This window comes from Sander vitreus, chromosome 22 (genome assembly GCF_031162955.1).
Source record: "Sander vitreus isolate 19-12246 chromosome 22, sanVit1, whole genome shotgun sequence".
Taxonomy (NCBI): domain Eukaryota; kingdom Metazoa; phylum Chordata; class Actinopteri; order Perciformes; family Percidae; genus Sander; species Sander vitreus.
The window spans coordinates 14,189,465-14,208,180 of record NC_135876.1 but is presented as its reverse complement, the minus strand read 5'-3'; the positions used below and the strand labels follow the sequence as shown (position 1 = coordinate 14,208,180).

General features: G+C 40.8%; 2 protein-coding genes across 6 annotated transcripts in view; one reads left to right on the top strand and one right to left on the bottom strand.

The window, feature by feature from the left end:
- The window catches only part of sulf1 (sulfatase 1), a 37,719-nt gene extending 30,173 nt beyond the window's left edge, over positions 1 to 7,546 (top strand). For 2 of the 3 annotated variants that reach the window (XM_078280551.1, XM_078280552.1), the window contains 4 exons: positions 674 to 846; positions 1,362 to 1,504; positions 1,791 to 1,914; positions 5,219 to 7,546. In XM_078280551.1, coding sequence (XP_078136677.1) covers positions 674 to 846; positions 1,362 to 1,504; positions 1,791 to 1,914; positions 5,219 to 6,165 — 1,387 coding nt within the window. In that variant the 3' untranslated portion in view covers positions 6,166 to 7,546. Of the gene's footprint in view, positions 1 to 673; positions 847 to 1,361; positions 1,505 to 1,790; positions 1,915 to 3,451; positions 3,486 to 5,218 lie in introns of all 3 variants that reach the window. The other variant, XM_078280553.1, reaches the window with a different exon arrangement.
- A 1,144-nt stretch (positions 7,547 to 8,690) lies between these two features.
- slco5a1 (solute carrier organic anion transporter family member 5A1) overlaps positions 8,691 to 18,716 on the bottom strand; it is a 37,192-nt gene continuing 27,166 nt past the window's right edge. For all 3 annotated transcript variants that reach the window (XM_078280554.1, XM_078280556.1, XM_078280557.1), the window contains 5 exons: positions 17,838 to 18,036; positions 14,942 to 15,101; positions 14,102 to 14,343; positions 13,862 to 13,926; positions 8,691 to 10,847 (listed from right to left, as the gene is read on the bottom strand). In XM_078280554.1, the coding sequence (XP_078136680.1) occupies positions 10,390 to 10,847; positions 13,862 to 13,926; positions 14,102 to 14,343; positions 14,942 to 15,101; positions 17,838 to 18,036 (1,124 nt within the window). In that variant the 3' untranslated portion in view covers positions 8,691 to 10,389. The remainder of the gene's footprint in view (positions 10,848 to 13,861; positions 13,927 to 14,101; positions 14,344 to 14,941; positions 15,102 to 17,837; positions 18,037 to 18,716) is intronic.

The following is an 18,716-nucleotide window of genomic DNA, read 5'->3' as shown; positions in this document are numbered from 1 at the left end:
CCCCTCTGCTTTGTAATTAGTACTGACCATGCCTTGCAAACGATCATCATTTTGTATAAGATGCTGTTCAACAGTACATTGTAGCTGAATATCTGCATTGTCGCTGCATGTCAGGTTTAAACATAAAGCTGACTTAGTAGATCCTGGATGACCAGCCCAGCATGTGTGTGTTTTGGAAGTCTACTGTGATGTATTGATGTTTGTCTAAAAAAGTGTTTGGTTCCTGAATGGAGTTTAAATGACAAAGCAGATGCATGACCAGCAATCTATTTCATGTGTGTGTCTGGAAGTGATTGAGTCGCATGGAAAGATAGATTGACTTAACAGAGGGGAAATCAGTCAATCCCCTCATACACAGTGATCAACTTGCTCCGGGAAACATTGGAAACAGATTATGCCAATACAAAGCAGCTGTTTTTTTGCACTGCCTGTTCTGCGTTCAGGCTCGGAGGAAGAGGGGACAGTGGCTAGAATGTCATCCCAGAGAAAATTGGACCTAGTAAGAGCTTAAACATGAAAGTAAACAGACTGTCATATCCTGGCATCGGCGATGCGTTCTGGAAGTCCCCTTCAGATCCTCCACCACTGTGGTTACTGGCATTAGAGAGGATAGGGGCTGATGTCATCTTTGCATCAACACTGTTTGGTAATTCTCTCACGTTTCTACCCACAGGGAGTCAGCGCAGGAAATTGACGGGAATGCCCAGTTGTACAATGAGATCCGCAGAAGGAAGAAGGAAAGAAAGGAGAAGAAGAGACAGAGGAAGGGAGACGACTGCAGCCTGCCCGGCCTCACTTGCTTCACACATAACAATGACCACTGGCAGACTGCTCCCCTCTGGACATGTATGTATATTGACTTCAGGCTCCTCACAATGCAATACAGTTTAATACAGGAAGCTCCTTAGTAGGGCTGGGTACCGAACTTCAATACTTTAAGGCACTGACCAAATTGCCTCCATAGTAGAAAAATGCCTTATCATTCAATACCAAATTTGAATGAATAAGGAGTAAATCTCATCAGTGTCAGTGAGCCAATAGGCATGCAGCATGACCAAGATCTAATAATCTTTACTACAGTGTGCGTCATATATATAGTTTTATATATATATAAAGGAGCTGAAAAAAAAACAAGATTTGTAATGTTGTAATTTCTTTCTGTTAAAATGAATTTATAAAATGGGTAGCGAAAAAAATATTGTTCAGGGACTTGTATCGAATTCACGGTATGGTATTGAACATTTTTGGACGATACCTATGCTCCTGAGTCTTCCTTGCCCTTGTTTAATCAAGAAAAACGACTCTAAACACATTGTTAGGAATAATGACTACATTTACAATGAATCTCGATTACTGTTTAGTGGGTGGATTCTGCGCATGCACCAGCTCCAACAACAACACCTACTGGTGCCTGAGAACCATCAACGAGACCCACAACACGCTGTTCTGCGAGTTCTTCACCGGCTTCCTGGAGTACTTTGACCTCAACAGTGACCCCTACCAGGTGGGTGAACATCTGTCTACAGTCATACAGCTGTGCTTCCTGCCCATGTCTGTGCTTTCGTGCTCTCTCTCTCTCTCTCTCTCTCTCTCTCTCTCTCTCTCTCTCTCTCTCTCTCTCTGTCTCTCTCTCTGTAAGCCTTTTCATTGGTCCCTGCATTTTAAAACATTCGTCACAAGGTTTTTATGTGGGAATAGCAACATGCAAATTTCTTGGAGACTGATAAACATTATGACACAAACAAATGTTTTTTACAATTGTTAAATTTCTGTTTGTCCTGCCTGTGCAGCTGACCAACACGGTGTATACAGTAGATCGGGATGTACTGAACTCCCTCCATGCCCAGCTGATGGAGATGAGGAGTTGTCAAGGTTACAAGCAGTGTAACCCTCGCCCAAAAGGCTTGGACACAGGTAAAAATGCTCACCTTCAGCCTGTTTATTGTTCCCTACCTACCTATCCTAAAACGGTTGGACATATGGACTGTTACACTGGGCTTAGTGGTAGTTGTGATGCCAATGACTGAAACAGATTTGACACACACAAGAATGAGAATGAAGTTGAGAGTTGGACCAGTTAACGTGTTAAACAGATGATTCAATTTGAATGAGTTAAAAAAAACACGTAATGCTGTAATAATAATATGAGTGACTGTATGGCAATAGGGATGTTTCAGTCTAGTTTTCTGCTGTGGTTCAAATCCGTTTCCATCTCAGTGGTGTGTGTGTTTGCACATATCTGCATGCTGCATGTGTTTGGGGATGATCCACTCAGTGACGTATGCTGACATTTTCAGGTAGAGGCCAAGGAATTGTCACCGAGTCTTGCGTGTCTTTAGTTGATGTGTGTTCAATGTTTTCTTCACGATGACACACACATGTACACACACCCAGACCTCTCTTTCTCAGCCCAGGACCTTTTCACTGCTGAAATATGTTCTGAGTTTTAGAGTTTTTAAATTGTTTTATTTTTAATACAAATAAGGCCATGTCACAGTTGAATGTCCTGGCCATCATCCCCGTAGTGACTCACTGAGTGCTAGAGATATTATTTGGAGGATGCTGTCATCACGGCAGTTGAGGCTGTCATTCTATTTGGGCCCGTCATGCATCACTGCCATAATCAGCCACAATATATTTTTTACTACCACCTCATGGTCCAAGCATCCTTACTGAGCAGACATCCCAGTGACATGGTGGTCAATAAGCAATGCCATCATGACCGAAGCCTGTAACGCCGAGCTGTAGCGTTCGTGTGTGGCATGAACTGGCTGCGTTGTTTATGTCCTGAGGATAAAAACTTAATGTCTGTAATTACCAGCTGGAGAGTGGAGCACTGGAACAGCCAAGCTGCTCTGAGAAAACTGATTGTGTTTCAGTGCTGGCATGGCAGACTTGTCAAAACCATGCCAACACATGTCACATAGCAGCCTAGAATCTCTTACTTGTACTGGCTGCCAGCTCCCTGAACCAATGAAATTGCTGTTGTGGTTACATCAAGTAATGTTTGTGTTGGATGAATACATTATTAAAATGTAACTATCTGGTGAAATGGGTCTAGCCGATACTTTCATCTATTTGCAGAGTGTGTCTTAACAATGGTGAACACCTGACTGGATAACCTTGTGTGTGTTTGCTTTGAAGGGGAAACCCCGTTGAACTCTACACCTCACAAAACACTCAGTTCTGATCAATCCTAAAATCTCAATCCAGCCCAATCGTATGAGCTTTCAAACTTTTCCACCCTGTTTTTACTCCATTCAAATCAAAATCTTTTCTTCTCATTCCTCCCTTCCTCATTCTGATCATCCAATAATTGCATTTCTCCATAGGGAGTAGCAGCTGTGCATGAAGAAATCTTCAGTGTGAATGATCTATCCCCCCCCCCCCAAATCCTGTATCTCCCTGGATCAAAGCATTAACAATCGATTGCTTTTATTTTTCCGATCAGGAGGTAAAGATGGAGGAAGCTATGAGCCACACAGGTATCCACCAATTTTTGTTTCTCTTCAGTGGCTTTTTCTTAACACTTGCATGGGCCGAATTGCCTCATTCCCACTAATACATCCATCCATGGAGTTGCTGGCGCTTAATCTGTGGCTGCATGCTGGGGACACGCTAACAAATCATAACCGATGATTTTTACCCCCCTCATTACACAGCTTCATTTGTTGTCACCTCTGTGCAAACAATCTGTCTTCAGTTTACCTGCTGAGTCATGGCAGTGTGCAGCTATTTGAACATATAAACATATTCTCTGCCGCATATTTTCACAGCTTTGCTTGAGAGTGCAACATTTATAGCAGTTGCCCATGTTAAAAAAACTCAAAATTCATCCTTTTTAAGGTATTTTTACCATAGCATGGCTGAATAAAAATGAAGAAGTCACATGGTGAGGTGCTGAATATGTGCTTCTACTTCAGACCCACCCAAGCATCAAGTGCACGTGAATGACAATGCATGACATTGTATCATCCCACCTAATTCATCACATTCTACATGAAATCTTAAAGGAGTACCAGTAGTGAGACATTTTGGGCAATAAGCTTATTAGCTTTCTTGTAGAGTCAGAAGATGAGTACCACACTCAGATATGAGAGTGGTATCAATCTTCTCATCTCACTTTCGGAAAGAAAACTAATTTCCCAAAAATGTTGGACTATTCCTTTATTATCACCCTCCATGCCATGTCAGCCACACCCACAAATAAACGGCCATCATCACATTAGTGTTCCAGTGTAGCATGACATTCAGATGCCTGTCATATTCACTCATGGCCATTAGCTACATGTAGTGGTAGAGTGGACACTGTCCTCCCACTGACCTCTGCCCTTTTGACCTCTGATTCTGGCACCTGGTTACCAGGCAACAGCAGCGTCGAACGTGGTCAAAGAGGAGACCAACCCTCTCCTTCCTGTGAGTCTCTGAGCATATGTCAAAACCAACTCCATTCTCACAAAGAAAACCAACCTACAGTGGCACTGATGCTTCTTTTCCTCAGTTCCTACTTACAGACATCAAACTGAGCACAACTCTGATTCAGCCTTTTGCTGCAATTTTCTTTTATTTGCCTCTTTTTCTGACAGCATTCCTTTATTATTTATTTTTCTGGGGATACAGCATTCATCAGCAAGCTAATTTTCTTATTTTTTTCACCCTAAGCATCATCTTGTTTTGTTGATCATCTTTTTGTTTCCTCTGCTGTTAAATGATTTTATTCCAGGTTGCCTGACTTTGCATTTAAACCCAGTGCAGGCCTATCATCAGCTCTGCAATTTCCATTTTTTTTATGTGCAGCTCAGTGCGTTAGTCATTTATGATGGACCATTTAATACTTTTCTTTTCAGTCTGTCTTTCTAATGTGAATTTCTAAGGCAGCATGTGTTTGCACTACTCATGGCTTGAGCTTAGTGTGAGTGCTGTGTTTATCTAGTTTATCTAATGCTGCTTTCAAGTGTGTGTGTGTGTGTGTGTGTGTGTGTGTGTGTGTGTGTGTGTGTGTGTGTGTGTGTGTGTGTGTGTGTGTGTGTGTGTGTGTGTGTGTGTGTGTGTGTGTGTGTGTGTGTCTTGCTTGGGGCCTTAGACCCCATGGGGCTTGCTGCTTTATTGAGAGCCAGAGGCTGGGCATGACTGCATGGTGTCTGAGTAAACTTGAAAAGAGCCCCCTCTTTTTTCTACTCCAGATCCTCACAGTCTTCTGTTTCTTTCTGTTTGCCAGCACACAGCCAATATGGGACGGACGACAGGGTTAAGCTACCCAACTTGACAGACGAGGAAGTGAACTGGCAGGGACTGGAGGATCTGTATAGTATAAACGAAAGCCTTTATGAATGTAGGCCTGACTACAGCCCCAGCCCAGACAACTGGGTCAACTTCCAGAAGGATGTAGATAGGTTTGCACTGCGACACGTTTTAGACAAATTCAACCGAACCCTTGACGACTCCACCCTGCCAGAGCTGGGCTCCGGGGCCGGGGGCGGAGGCCTTGAAGAGGGCAGCGGACAAGAGTTGGCCTCAGCCAGCGACGTCTGGCCGGATCTGGCCGCAGAGGCTCGCCTCACCACCCCCGCCCCCAGCAAAACGCCATCAGCACTTCCCACACCCAGGCCCACACTGGAAAGGAAACTAGGATCTGTTGTCAATGACCTTCCTGAGAGGCTTCTAAACAGACATGGGGTGCCTGTGATGTCAGCAACACCGGTGATGGTTTTACCATCAGGTCCAAGAAGAGACAGGGTTATCTTCCAGAACGACATGTGGGCGCAGCAGCTGGAGGAGATAGAAGGAGAGACGTTTAGCGGGAACGGACTGACAGAGCTGGAGACTCGACACGACAACCTGCTGCGTACTCACAACAGCCTGCAGGCCCACCTGGAGCCTGGCCTGGGCCACGGAGAGGCAACAAGCCCTCAGGGTCTCGGCCTGGGCCTGGACCTCGAAGAAGAGGAGGACATTTTCCAGGCCCAGGGCTTCCTCCCTTTCTCCCCACAGACGATGAGGCCCAAGGTGCAGGCCAGCACCACCGGAAGCCCCCCCACCACACAGACTAGCCCCCCACAGAGTGTCGGGTTGGTACTAAAAGTGCTGCCTCAGTCAGCGCTGCCCCTCACCTTGGACTACGAGGGCAGCGGCTCTCTGCCTCAACCCTCCAATCAGACCCTCTAAGGCAGAAGTATGCGCTGGCCAGCCAGCCAGCCAATGAGCTGCTGGCCACCATAGAGACACAGAGACACAGTGATTGGGAGATGAGCTGCCAAGAGCAATGGCGAATGATGACGCCTCAGTCAGAGTTGTACAATGGTTATTAAAGTTATTGTTTATTTTTTTACAGGTGCCTACATTTATTAGTAAACAGTGTTATGACTTTTTTTTCAAATACATATTTAGAAAAGAAAAAAGCCTTAATGCAGCTAAACTCAAGTGTTGGGTTTAAAAATGATTAATTCCATATGGATAACACATTGACATTTTTAATACGTTTTTATGAAAAAACAAGTGTGTGGTGAAACCATTTCAACATCTGAATGAATAGTTAGCATTAGTCAGCTTTAGGTGTGCTCCAGTCTTTAAGGAATCATTAATTAATCAAAAATCTGCCCAGTCACAGGACTCCTCACCAGAACAGTGCCCACTCACACTATCATTCATATATATATATATATATATATATATATAATGTTAAATTTGACCCCAAATGCACTTTTGAACTTTGCCACCAGATGACCCTGTTTATGGATATGACATTTGTTTCCATTTGTAAAATTAGAAATTAGATTTTATGAAATGATTATTTCTTCTGACTACTATTGTCACTTCTGAGAAAGTTACAGAATCAACATAAATACACATCTGTTTCGCAAATAACAAAAAAGTTTTAATTTGCGCTAATGAATATTTTTAGCAATATGACATACTACTATATGACATACTACTATCAGGAAGTTTAGACAATCATGGGACAGTTTAGCATCTGAATAATCGGCCACATTACTTACTATTCACTGATTAGTTGCACCACTGCACCAGCTCTGAATTTGCAGAGTTGCACGTTCGTCACTATTCAAAGCATTTTATTTTATGTAGAATTATCCTTATTCATCACAAGCAAACGCTTACACAATCACCAGGGGTTAGAACATGTTCACTGTGTAACTTTTTGTTGGAAATGTCACCAATTCCTCGTGGTGTAAATGTAGTGCTTTTGATAATCCTGAATATAGTGTTGCACGTGGCCAATTCATTTCAAATGTAACTTTAGTCCAACTGGTTATAGGACAGCCCACTGATAGTTTTATTTAGGACAGTATATTCTGTAAAATACTCTGCAGACATTGCATAAAGCTAAGTATTCCAATGTTTAACCTTTCTGCCTGTAGTAAATCTCTGCTGTTAAGAGCAACCGGGATGGATCTACTGGTTAGGAACTGGTGTTGCAAAAACCTGATGCGGTCCTTTTCTTTTTTGACAGTGTGTGCACAAGTGTTAGAACATCTCCTACTTTTGAAAAGCCATGAAGCTGTTAAGAAAATAAACCCTTTCAACCTTCCGTGATGTTTCAGCCGTAAGTTTTGTCTCTATACACACAAATTGGCAATAATTCAGTCAGGCAAGGTGATTTTGTTTCATTTTTTTTAATGACAAATATCAAGTATTCAAGGCATTTGTAAACCATGTGTTCACAAACATCAATTATAGACTTCTGCTCCTGAGAAACAAAAGCGATAAGAGCTAGACTTTGAGAATATACAGCTTCTGTTCTGTCCAGGATAATGTGGTGAAGCAAATCTACAGTCAACCTGAAGTTGTCTGTGTCAGTAGTAGTCCAGGCATTTGAACAGCAGGACACATTACAGTAATACCAAGTAGTAGGTGTACAGTACAGTAAAGGCAGACATCCCTGCATTTACTGTCTAATGATCTGTGTGGCATCACTGGACGATTCTCTATCCGTCCCTGTATGCTAATGTTCTAACTAAACAGTTTGCAAAGTTCAGTAAGTATAAGAGGAGAATTTTAATCAATTTAAATTGTTACTCAACATTTGGTATTTTATCAGAACAGAATTTCATAAGCAGCCGTAACATTAAGTGAATAGAATAAATACTTATTGTAAGATGACTCAGCGAGGATCACGTTTGGCTTTCCAGTCACATGATCAATGATCGTACATTGGTATTCCTCTTGAGGCTGTGCTAAATACTGAGCCCTAGAGGATTGATTACAGATGGAGAGAAGGGCATTCTGGGTAGCATTACTTCAGCGTTTAACTCAATTGTGTAGTACTCCCTCCCCACATGATGAATTCAACCCTTCCCATGTGAAGAACACTGTTCAGGCACCGCGAGACAAATCCACTGTTTTTTGTAGCTTTTAGGTTTTTTTTTTTTTTTAAACTACAATATCATGGGTTAGTTCATAAATATGCTTCTAACTATGTGTGAGCTCTATAATAAGTTTTATTTTCTTTGTCAATATTTACACGATGATCACTTATGAATATATAATTTGAGGTACTAAGTCACAATAATACTATTAGTTACCACCATTACAACTTGATAATCGTTACCTGGCAGAAAACCACAAATCTTAGCCAAAAAATGTTAACTTTTAAAATGGATTCACTGCATCAGATTCTCCAAACTCCTTTGCAAACTTGTAATAACTAAAATGAAGTCAAACTGATCAGGATATAAAATACATTAACTTTATTAGACTTATATTCCTCCTTAGAAAAAACAAACTCATTAAATGTGGTTTTTAAAACATGTACCAATATTTCCAATATTGAACAAAGCTATTTTTTTTTTTACACAAAGGCCATACCAGCGCTTTCATTTCTCTGCAAACACTACCTGTCCTGTTCAAACGGAGGTTAATCCATGAGTCACAATTATACGATTCTAGTAAAACATGGCATCGGTTATACTGAATGTTGTAAACTTCACCACCAAACTAGCAGACCTGCAGAAGGTACATCTCTGGAAAACTGAAGTTCTAAATTCAGTGCAGTGATTAAGTTTAATAGTTAACCTTTTAACCAAGAATTTCATAGTGCAGTAGGTCTGACAAACCGCAACATTCACTGGCCTTCAATCATCTCTCTGTCCACTAGAGGGCCTCAAACACCCAGGAACTGAAGAATCAACATCAGATTACTCTTGCTGATAAAAGGGCTTTTACATGCTTTGCTGCACTACTTTCTTAAAAGCCTAGCCTACTAGATAACTACTATGTACATCTGATGACCAATAGAATGGAGAAGCCATTACAATATGAAGCCAAAGTGATGCATCCTTGCATTTGTTGCAATATATTAAATACAAATTATTTTACTTTGAAGGTGTGGTGTTTAAAAGTGGTTCAAATTTGTTGCAGTTTTGCTTCTCTTTAGAATCTCCATCACATTTCAAGTCACAAGTACAATCACATCTTCTGGACATACAGTAGCTTCAGCACATAGGAATAAGAAAAGTATCTCATCGTTGACCGTTTGCCACGTTGTGATAATAAACGGCTTTAAGCTACATGGTTACCTTGCAAAGGCGAGGAGCTTCGTCCGCCGGGGCGCAAAGGCTCAAGCTCGGGGACAACCGTTCACAAACACAGAAGCTGAGGGCAACAAAGCAGAATATTGCGCTCAACTGAGAGGATAGTGACTGGCTTTTCGGTAGCTAGCATTTACCCTGGTAGCTAGCTTTGTATATTGGACTGGCTGAGACAGCCTGAGAGGCACTGTTACAAAAAGAAAGAAGAAGAAAAAAAAGAAAGAAAAAAAAAGAGGAGAAACAGGATTAAAAAAGAAAAAGGTCAATTATGAAGATCCAAACTACACCGGGCAGGAGAACAGGTGGAATGGCTCAAATAAGAGGTTGCTGATATGTTCACAGCCCGGACTGTAAGAGAAAGTGGGATTATGACTGAGCCGACAACATATGAATTAGGCGGGGAAGAAGAGAGTAAAGAGGGAGCTGTACATAGGATCTTGCATAGTACAGGTATTTCAGTTGTGCTTTAGAGGCCGTGTTGATGATGACTCATCCGTCTGTACAGAGTTTTAATGCCCTGCCCTTTAACAGTAGCACCATGAGATGTCTTTACATCGTCTGAACCTTCAAGTGGAGTTCTGACCTGTGTGGATGATGTGTGTGGCTGCAGCTGATGATATGCTCAGAATCAAAGAACATCTGTCAGTTTCCTGTTATTATAAACAACAATTAGCAGCCCTTTAAATATGGTGGGCGCACCCGTGTCCCTGCCTGTCAGTCCCACAGCAGCTGTGGAGCCCTGCCTGGTGTGTCTGATTGATGTAAAGCAGACACTGTGTGGCATAGAAACACAAACAGGAAGGCACGTGTCACGATGGAGGCCAGAGGGAGGCTTGGCATGCTCTCAGACATGGGCAGAGCCTCTGTGGTGATTAGGCAACAGGATGGGCGGGGTTATTGCTTTGAGGGCGTTGCCGGGGCAGCTGAGGCTGCTGTGTCCGCGGTTGAGCAGCAGGGCGGCGGGCAGGTCGGCCCGAGGTGGGATGAACACGGGGCAGGAGCGGGTGCGTGCGTGGCTTTTGTGGCCTCCAGCGTGGCAGATAAGCTCGCTGACAGTGCCCAGCGGAGGCAGGTGCTGGCGCCAGCGCTCAGCTCGATCTTCCTTGTGCTTGATCGAGTACCAGGTGAGGAAGATGAAGACGAAGCCAATGAACTTGAGGCTGGCGGCCAGGCCGAAGTAGACGAAGCGGAATGAGGTGACGTCGTACTCCCAGCAGGAGCCGTGCACGCCGCAGTCCTGCTGCCACAGCATGCAGGTGGTGTCAATCACAGCACCGAAGTAGATGGGCGTGGGGATGTAGGCTGAGGGAGAAGAGAGATGTTGTGATGAATAACTTAAAATCTGGTAAACAAGATTGTCACAGAGTCCCAATTCCAAACTTCATATTCATTTCCAGCCAATTTTGACTACATAACATTAGTTTGTTATACTAATTTGAAAGCACATTTTCAGGGGCTTTAAGTGTACCCCAAAAAGTCAATACACATACTAAAGAGTTTTGAGTATACTGTATCACAATACAATGCACAAAGCAAATGGAAAATATATAGTCATATAGTCATATATATAGTATGTCAAAAAATGTGAAAAAGTCATAGTATAGTATGTCGAAAAATGTCAAAAAAGTGATAGTATAGTATGTTGAAATAAAAACAAAACGGTATAGGATGTAGAAAAAAGTACAAAAAAGTCATAGTATAGTATGTCGAAAAAAAGTCATAGTATAGTATGTCGAAAAAAAGTAATAGCACTGTAGCTCAGTCAGTAGGGATATGTCATAGTATAGCATATCGAAAAAAGTCGAAAAAAAAGTCATAGTACTGTGAGAACCAGAGGGTTGCTGGTTCAAGTCCTCTTACGGATCAAGTTGAATAAATGTCATAGTATGTTCAAAAAGTCAGTATAGTTAGTCTGTATAGTACATAAAAAAAAGTCAGTAGGGATATGTCATAGTATAGCATATCGAAAAAATATAGCATATCGAAAAAATGTCGAAAAAATGTCAAAAAAGTGATAGCATAGTATGTTGAAATAAAAAAAAAAACATAGTATAGTATGTCGAAAAAAGTACAAAAAAGTCATAGTATAGTATGTCGGAAAAAAGTTATAGTATAGTATGTTGAAAAATGTTGAAAAAAAGTCATAGTACTGTGAGAACCAGAGGGTTGCTGGTTCAAGCCCTTGTACGGATCAAGTTGAATAAATGTCATAGTATGTTCAAAAAAGTCAGTATAATCAGTCTGTATAGTACTACGAAAAAAAAGTCACAGTATAGTATATCTTGTGTGCATCTGTTATGTAATTTGTAAAAAACAAATCTGAAAATAAAATATTCCAAATGAAAATTGTTCCTTCTTTGTCGAAAAAAAGTCATATATAGTATGTCAAAAAATGTGAAAAAGTCATAGTACAGTATGTTGAAAAAAAGTCATAGTATAGTATGTCGAAAAATGTCAAAAAAGTGATATTATAGTATGTTGAAATAAAAAAACAAACATAGTATAGTATGTCGAAAAAAAGTCATAGTATAGTATGTCAAAAAATGTCAAAAAAGTGATATTATAGTATGTCGAAATAAAAAAACAAACATAGTATAGTATGTCGAAAAAAAGTCATAGTATAGTATGTTGAAAAAAGTTGAAAAAAAGTCATAGTATAGTATGTCGAAAAAAGTCGAAAAAAAGTCATAGTACTGTGAGACCCAGAGGGTCACTGGTTCAAGTCCTCGTAAAAAGCCAGGATTAAGTTGAATAAATGTCATAGTATGTTAAAAAATTCAGTATAGTCATAGTATATTGAAAAAAGTTTTAGTATAGACTGTCGAAAAAAGTTGAAAAAAGTCATAGTATAGTATTTCAAAAAACAAAAAAGTCATAGAATAGTACATATGTCGAAAAAAGCCATAGGTATGTCGAAAGAAAGTCAAAGTATAGCATGTCAAAAAAGTCGGAAAAAAGTCATAGTATAGTGTCGAAAAAAGGTCATAGAATAGTATGTCAAAAAAGTCATAATAAAGTCATAGGTATGTCGAAAGAAAGTCATAGGTATGTCGAAAGAAAGTCATAGGTATGTCGAAAGAAAGTCATAAAAAAAGTCAAAGTATAGCATGTCAAAAAAGTCGAAAAAAAGGTCATAGTATAGTATGTTGAAACATGTTGAAAAAAGTCATAGAATAGTACATATGTCGAAAAAAGTCATAGGTATGTCGAAAGACAGCATGTTAAAAAAGTCTAAAAAAGTACAAAAATGTCATAGAACAGTATGTCGAAAAAGTCATAATAAAGTCATAGTGTAGTGTGTCACAAAAGTCATAGTAAAGTGTGTCGAAAAAAAGTCATAGTATAGTAAGTCACAAAAAAGTCATAGTATAGTATGTCCAAAGAAGTCATAGTATAGTATGTTGAAAAACGACAGTATAGTATGTCCAAAGAAGTCGTAGTATAGTATGTCGAAAAAAGTCATAAAAAAGTCATAGTACAGTGTCAAAAAAGTCATAGTATATGAGGTCATAAAATATCAAAATAAGTCATAGTATAGTATGTCATGAAAATATAAAAAAGTAATCAGTTCAATGTTTAATGGGTTTTGTTTTTGCCCATGCTATACCCTTCCACCAAGTTTCATGGAAATTGGGCTATTATTATTAAACCAAACCAGAACCATGACCTCCTTGGCGGAGGTCAAAAGTCATAGTATGTCATAAAATTGTTATGAAAAGTCATAGTATAGTATGCCATAAAAAGTCATAGTATAGTATATCATTAAACAAGTCATACTATAGTATGTCATAAAAAAAGTATAGTGTGTATTAAAAAAGTCAGAGTAAAATATGCCATAAAAATGTCATAAAAAGTCATAGTATAGTAATGCCATACATTTGTTAAAGTCATAGTATATTATGCCATACAAATCACAACAATATCATTATTATGTCATAAAAAGTCATGAAAAGTCATAGTATACACAAATGGGTTACAAATACATTACTTTCACTAAATGCCAGTTGACCTCAGGTGCCAGAGCACCTCCTGGGCAATGCTGAGGTGCCCTTGAACAAGGAACCGAACTGCTCGTAAAAAAAATAACAGAGTGAACAAATTTTATTTCCCATTTGGGGATCAATAATGTAGGTTTTCTTCTTCCTATTCTAAATGACATCCTGTGTGCTTTCTGAAAATCTTTAGCTTAACATCTACCAAAGTGGATACAATATACAAGGGATTATAGTGTTTTAACCCAACAGGGTCACAAAACATACAGTGTGTGGTTCTAATATATTTATCATTCATCATAGTGCAAATATTCAGGAACTTACCAAGAGTTCGGAGCAAGACAAACTGCATCCCAAGAGCAAAAGGCCTCTCCTGTTCGTCAACAGACCTGACAAAGGAGAAATAGAAAGTAAACGATACAGATGTACTGCACTGCATCCAAATAAAAGCATGTAAGAAAAACATTCATCATGTTTTTTATTCAGTTCAAAGAGACAGAAAATAAGACAACCTTTAAGCAGAGTGGACACACACCGACATTGATTGTCATAAGCGTCCCTTACCTGAGTGTGACAATGATGGCGGAGGGCTGGGCACAGGCGGTGATGAGAGTGACGATGAAGAGGAATATGAGGAACGGGATGAGAGTGTTGCAGGTGCGGTCGCACTTCCCCGATACAGCGTAGCCGTTCTCGTTTAGGTAGGTTTTAACGATGACCAGCTGGAGCTGGTTGCCCTGGCCACCAGAGGATGGAGTGATGACCTGTCTGCTCTGCACACAGCCGCAGTCTGTGTAGTTCCTAATCTGTAGTCACAAACAACAAGAGTAAATCTCTTTTTAAGCTAACTTAACATTTGAAGCTAATGCTAGGCCTGTGCAATTAATCGAATTTCGATGGCCATTTCGGCGCCTAATGATCACAAAAACATGAAAAATGTAATCGAGAAAAACTATTATTTTACACATTACATTTTGCAAGTAAACTCTTATTTTACCTTGTGTTCTGAAGGGGAATTCAAAACATTCAACAGAAAAAGTATTAAGGGACATTTTACAGTTTAAAGTGTTTTTACTATTGATTTGTTAAACTGTTTTCAAATTTCCTTTCCTCATGCTGTCATAACTTCCTATCTAATATTGTTGTGGAGTTTGACACTTCCTGTACTTTCAGAGCTATGGGAGAACGTACAGAACAGGTCTTTGTTTATTCATTATGATTAGTGTTTGCCTTCTCTAAAATCGTTTTCATCACTTTTTTTTACTCTCCTACTTGATGTAGAAATGGCCACATAGAAAATATTTCTGAAACAGAAAAACAAAAAGTGTAGAGTGAGTGAGTGAGTGTGTGTGTGTGTGTGTGTGTGTGTGTGTTTTATATGTTTAAGTGTTTTAGTGTACTCACCCCGGTGCTATCATTGCCCACAGTGCTGCATCCAGCCAGACAGGGGTTGAAATAGGTAATGCCATCCGAGCCGCAGACCGGAGCGTACTCATGGATCCTGCAGCCACAGTTCACGTTGCAACTGCCAGTCAGGTTCCTGTGGGTCATCGTCAGGGTCGGACTGCACAGAGGGACACACAAAAACATCCGTTAAGAACAACAAGGACCCATCATATCCATTTACTGGACCATTTCAGTGCAGAGGCTACATGCTTTTTTTAAACTTGTTTTTCCTTCAAAACCTATTGGATAACGTTAAATGCATCGACAATGCTGCTTTTCTTTTTTAATTTACACTTTAAAAAAGGTACAGTAATGCTGTGACAGCAAGGGCGAGAGGCAGGGTACTTGGCCATTCAACTATCGGTAGGAGCATTTCTTCATTCATTACACATTAATGCATTTAGGCTAGTCTCATTGCAACGTCTTTTACAAGTGTGGCCTTGCCTGGATAGCAGCACACCATTTAGCTCCAGAAAAATGTATGGTGCCATATGTTGCATTTTAGACCACATTTCCCATAAAACCTAATGCTTCTTGCTGCAATGAGGATAATACCTCTTGTCCCCACTCCCCTTCCCTGTATGGCATCACTCCATAAACTTTTGTTTAAGCAGGAAAAAAAGAGCCAAACAGCCATTAAAAAAATCATAAATGTAGTATATTATTTGCAAAGTAACAATCATTTCTGTTCAGTGCAGTAATGCAACAGTAAAACAGAGTGTGTGTTTTATGAAAGAAGCTGCCAACCTTCTCAACAATGTCTACTGCAGTCTCTGCGTCTCATTACTAATCTGCTGCACATAATCCTTTTAATAATCTTTAATCTAGCCCTCCACCAGCCTGTGTGATGATAGACCGACAGAAACAAGGGGGTGAGGAAGTGATAACTTCCAGTGACTCGAGAGACAGTGTGGGAACCGTCGCTGTATGCTGGCTCTGTTTAAACCGGGAGCAGTGAAGCGAGTCCTGGGTTTTCTCTGGGAAGCTTCGCTCTGAGCCCTGTGGAACAGCCGCGGACGGGCCCTAACCCCCCCCCCCCCACACACACACACACCTCTGAAGATTTGAATTTTGAAGTGTTCAAGATGCAAAACAGGGAAGTTTTAATTATGTTATGCTTCTTATAATCAGTGGACTATCATTTTTAGAGCATAAAGTGATACTCATCCTAATTTTTACATTGGTTGTTACAGGGGAAGCACATTTGGTCCCATCCTGACACAACAGTGTCACATTCCACACACACTGTGTGTGAAGGAGACAGTGTGCGTGTTTGCACGCACGTTAAAAAAGACACCAGCCCTGCTGCAGTCGCAGGCTCTCTGCACTGACTGCCTATGTCCTTTTGTTCAGACTAAACCCCGGCCTTCACTGAACCCTCCAGATGTTGTGTAATTGTGTGTTGGCTGCACTGCATAAAAACTTAAACAGAGAGCCAAGAGAAGGAGTGGCTACATTAGGTTTAGCGCTGCAGACACTGAACAGGGAGAATGAAGGCAAACAAACTCTGAGTTGTGAAGGTTGATCAAGATGCAGAGGACACAGAAATTTGCAGTATGGCCCAGCTTTATTTTAAAAATGTACTTGACTACATGCAGCTTATAATTCAGCATACAGGCCCGAGTCATAATCATGTAACACTTTTGCAGATATTCCAGAACTTGATATTTTGGCTTTGAAAAGTTTGAGGACCTTTGGAGTTTGTCATGTCCTTTTTTGTCAAATAGTCTCCAGCAGGGAGAGCTCCATCCACACTAGTGTGTATGAGTACAGACAAGTGACACAAAGGGTTGGGCCTGGGCTAAACATTCCTCATGTGGGTGCTAGTGACCAGTGCTGTTCATAATGAGGATCCCCTACCGCCTCACACGTCTTATTGACCCCTCTATAAACACCGGCTTAAACAAAGACTGCAGTTATTAATGGGTCAGCTATGGGGCTTTAAAGGGCAAACTGACTATTTGACAAATAGTCACCATGATTAACTTAGTTATGTGAAAAGTAAATTTCAAAGAGGTTTAGCAGTTTTCCCTGTGTGTTCAGTTTTTAGTGAACTTCTGAGATGATGCAGTTAGCTGGCCCGTCTAATATCAAAGGATGTTTTTATATGTCTATAAATATATGCCTGCACAACAAACTTTCGAATTTAAAAATTGAAAATGTTAAGTTTCGGTACATCGATGACAGCAGCGTACAGTTTAATGAGATGGGATAGAGAAGATATGTAATATGTTTGTATGTCAAGGTGTTCCTAACTTCTGCCCGGGGCTGAGACATGGGATGACTGTTTTGTTAACTGTGAAGCCTCGCTGCTGATGTGGTGTCAAGCAGCAGCTTCAGAAATAGAGGTGGCAGAGTGATTCAACAGAGCCACTAGAGCAGATGCCAGTGTTGCTAATTAATCATTCACACCAACACAATGCTATAACACATGAGGATGATGTGATGGGAGCGGTGACAGCATCCCGGGCCCACACCATCCTCCAGTATGTGTGTATTTCAGATATAACTTCATATGCATTTTCTTTTAAATAAGCAGTTTATGGGGTGCCCTGGTAGTTCACCTGGTTCAGCGTGCGCCACATGTACTTAGGCTCAGTTCTTACCACAGCAGCCCAGGGTTCAAGTCCAACCCGAAGCCTTTTGCTGCATGTCATCCCCCCTCTTTCTACCCCCTTTCCTGTCTTCATCTGTCCTATTAATTAAAGGCCAAAAAGCCCCCAAAAATAAAATAAAAAATAAGCAGTTTAAAAACAAATGTATAACTGGCTCCTAAGTACCACATACATAAAATGATTCATTTTGTATGTAGTTGGGGGAAATGAGCTTACAAAGCAAGTAGATTTGCCCTTACCCAGTGGTGTAAGGTATGTTGATGCCTCCTAAATTGATGCTCTCACAGCCCACTATGAAGAGTGTGGAGAAGCAGAGTAGAGACACCCCACTGCAGATCATGGCCAGCTTGGCTGACTCTCTGGCACCGAGCTTCAGCTTCTTGATAATGTAGCCCCCCAGTACGATGCCCACCCCAGCACTGGGTACGATGATCACGCCTGTGAGAGAGATGAGGGAAAAGAAGGCCGGGTGAAATAGAGGAAAAAACGTCAGAAGTGTTGCAAACGGCACAGAAGTAGAGTAGCTAATTTGTGTCAATTTTTTAACACTGAATTATTTACTGTAAAGCATGACTGCCTAATCACAATTATAATCAGATCTACAGTATTTTAATCAGGTGCACTGACATAATTAATGTGAACATGTCATGCTTTTATATTAAAGGATTGTATGCCGTCTTGTTGGACACGGTTGCTTGAAAAGAAAAGATCAATCTCAATGTGACTTGCCAAGAATAAATAAATTCAAAGAAAAATGAAAGAATAGGCTTTGCTGTATCAATCTGACAAAGCTACACTTTGGGCTACCAGTGAGTCATTTTAGACGGTGGCAGTACAGGACCACATGCTCTCAGTCCACTAAAGCTGGTCTAATTGACAGCATGAAGAAAGGCAAAGCTGGCTGCTGGCAGGATGGACCCGGGTGGAAAGTGTCACATCGTGCAGGAGTTAAGGCACAGGGAAGCTGCACATGGCAGCCCTCGAGTCCAGCCACAGGCACTCACGGCCTGGTAACGAGCAAGATGGGGTCAGTCAGCGGGGGTGGAGGGTCGTCACAGATAGAGGATCAGCACAGAAGTGATCCAAGTACACAGAAATGTCATCTGGCTTCTCCCTCT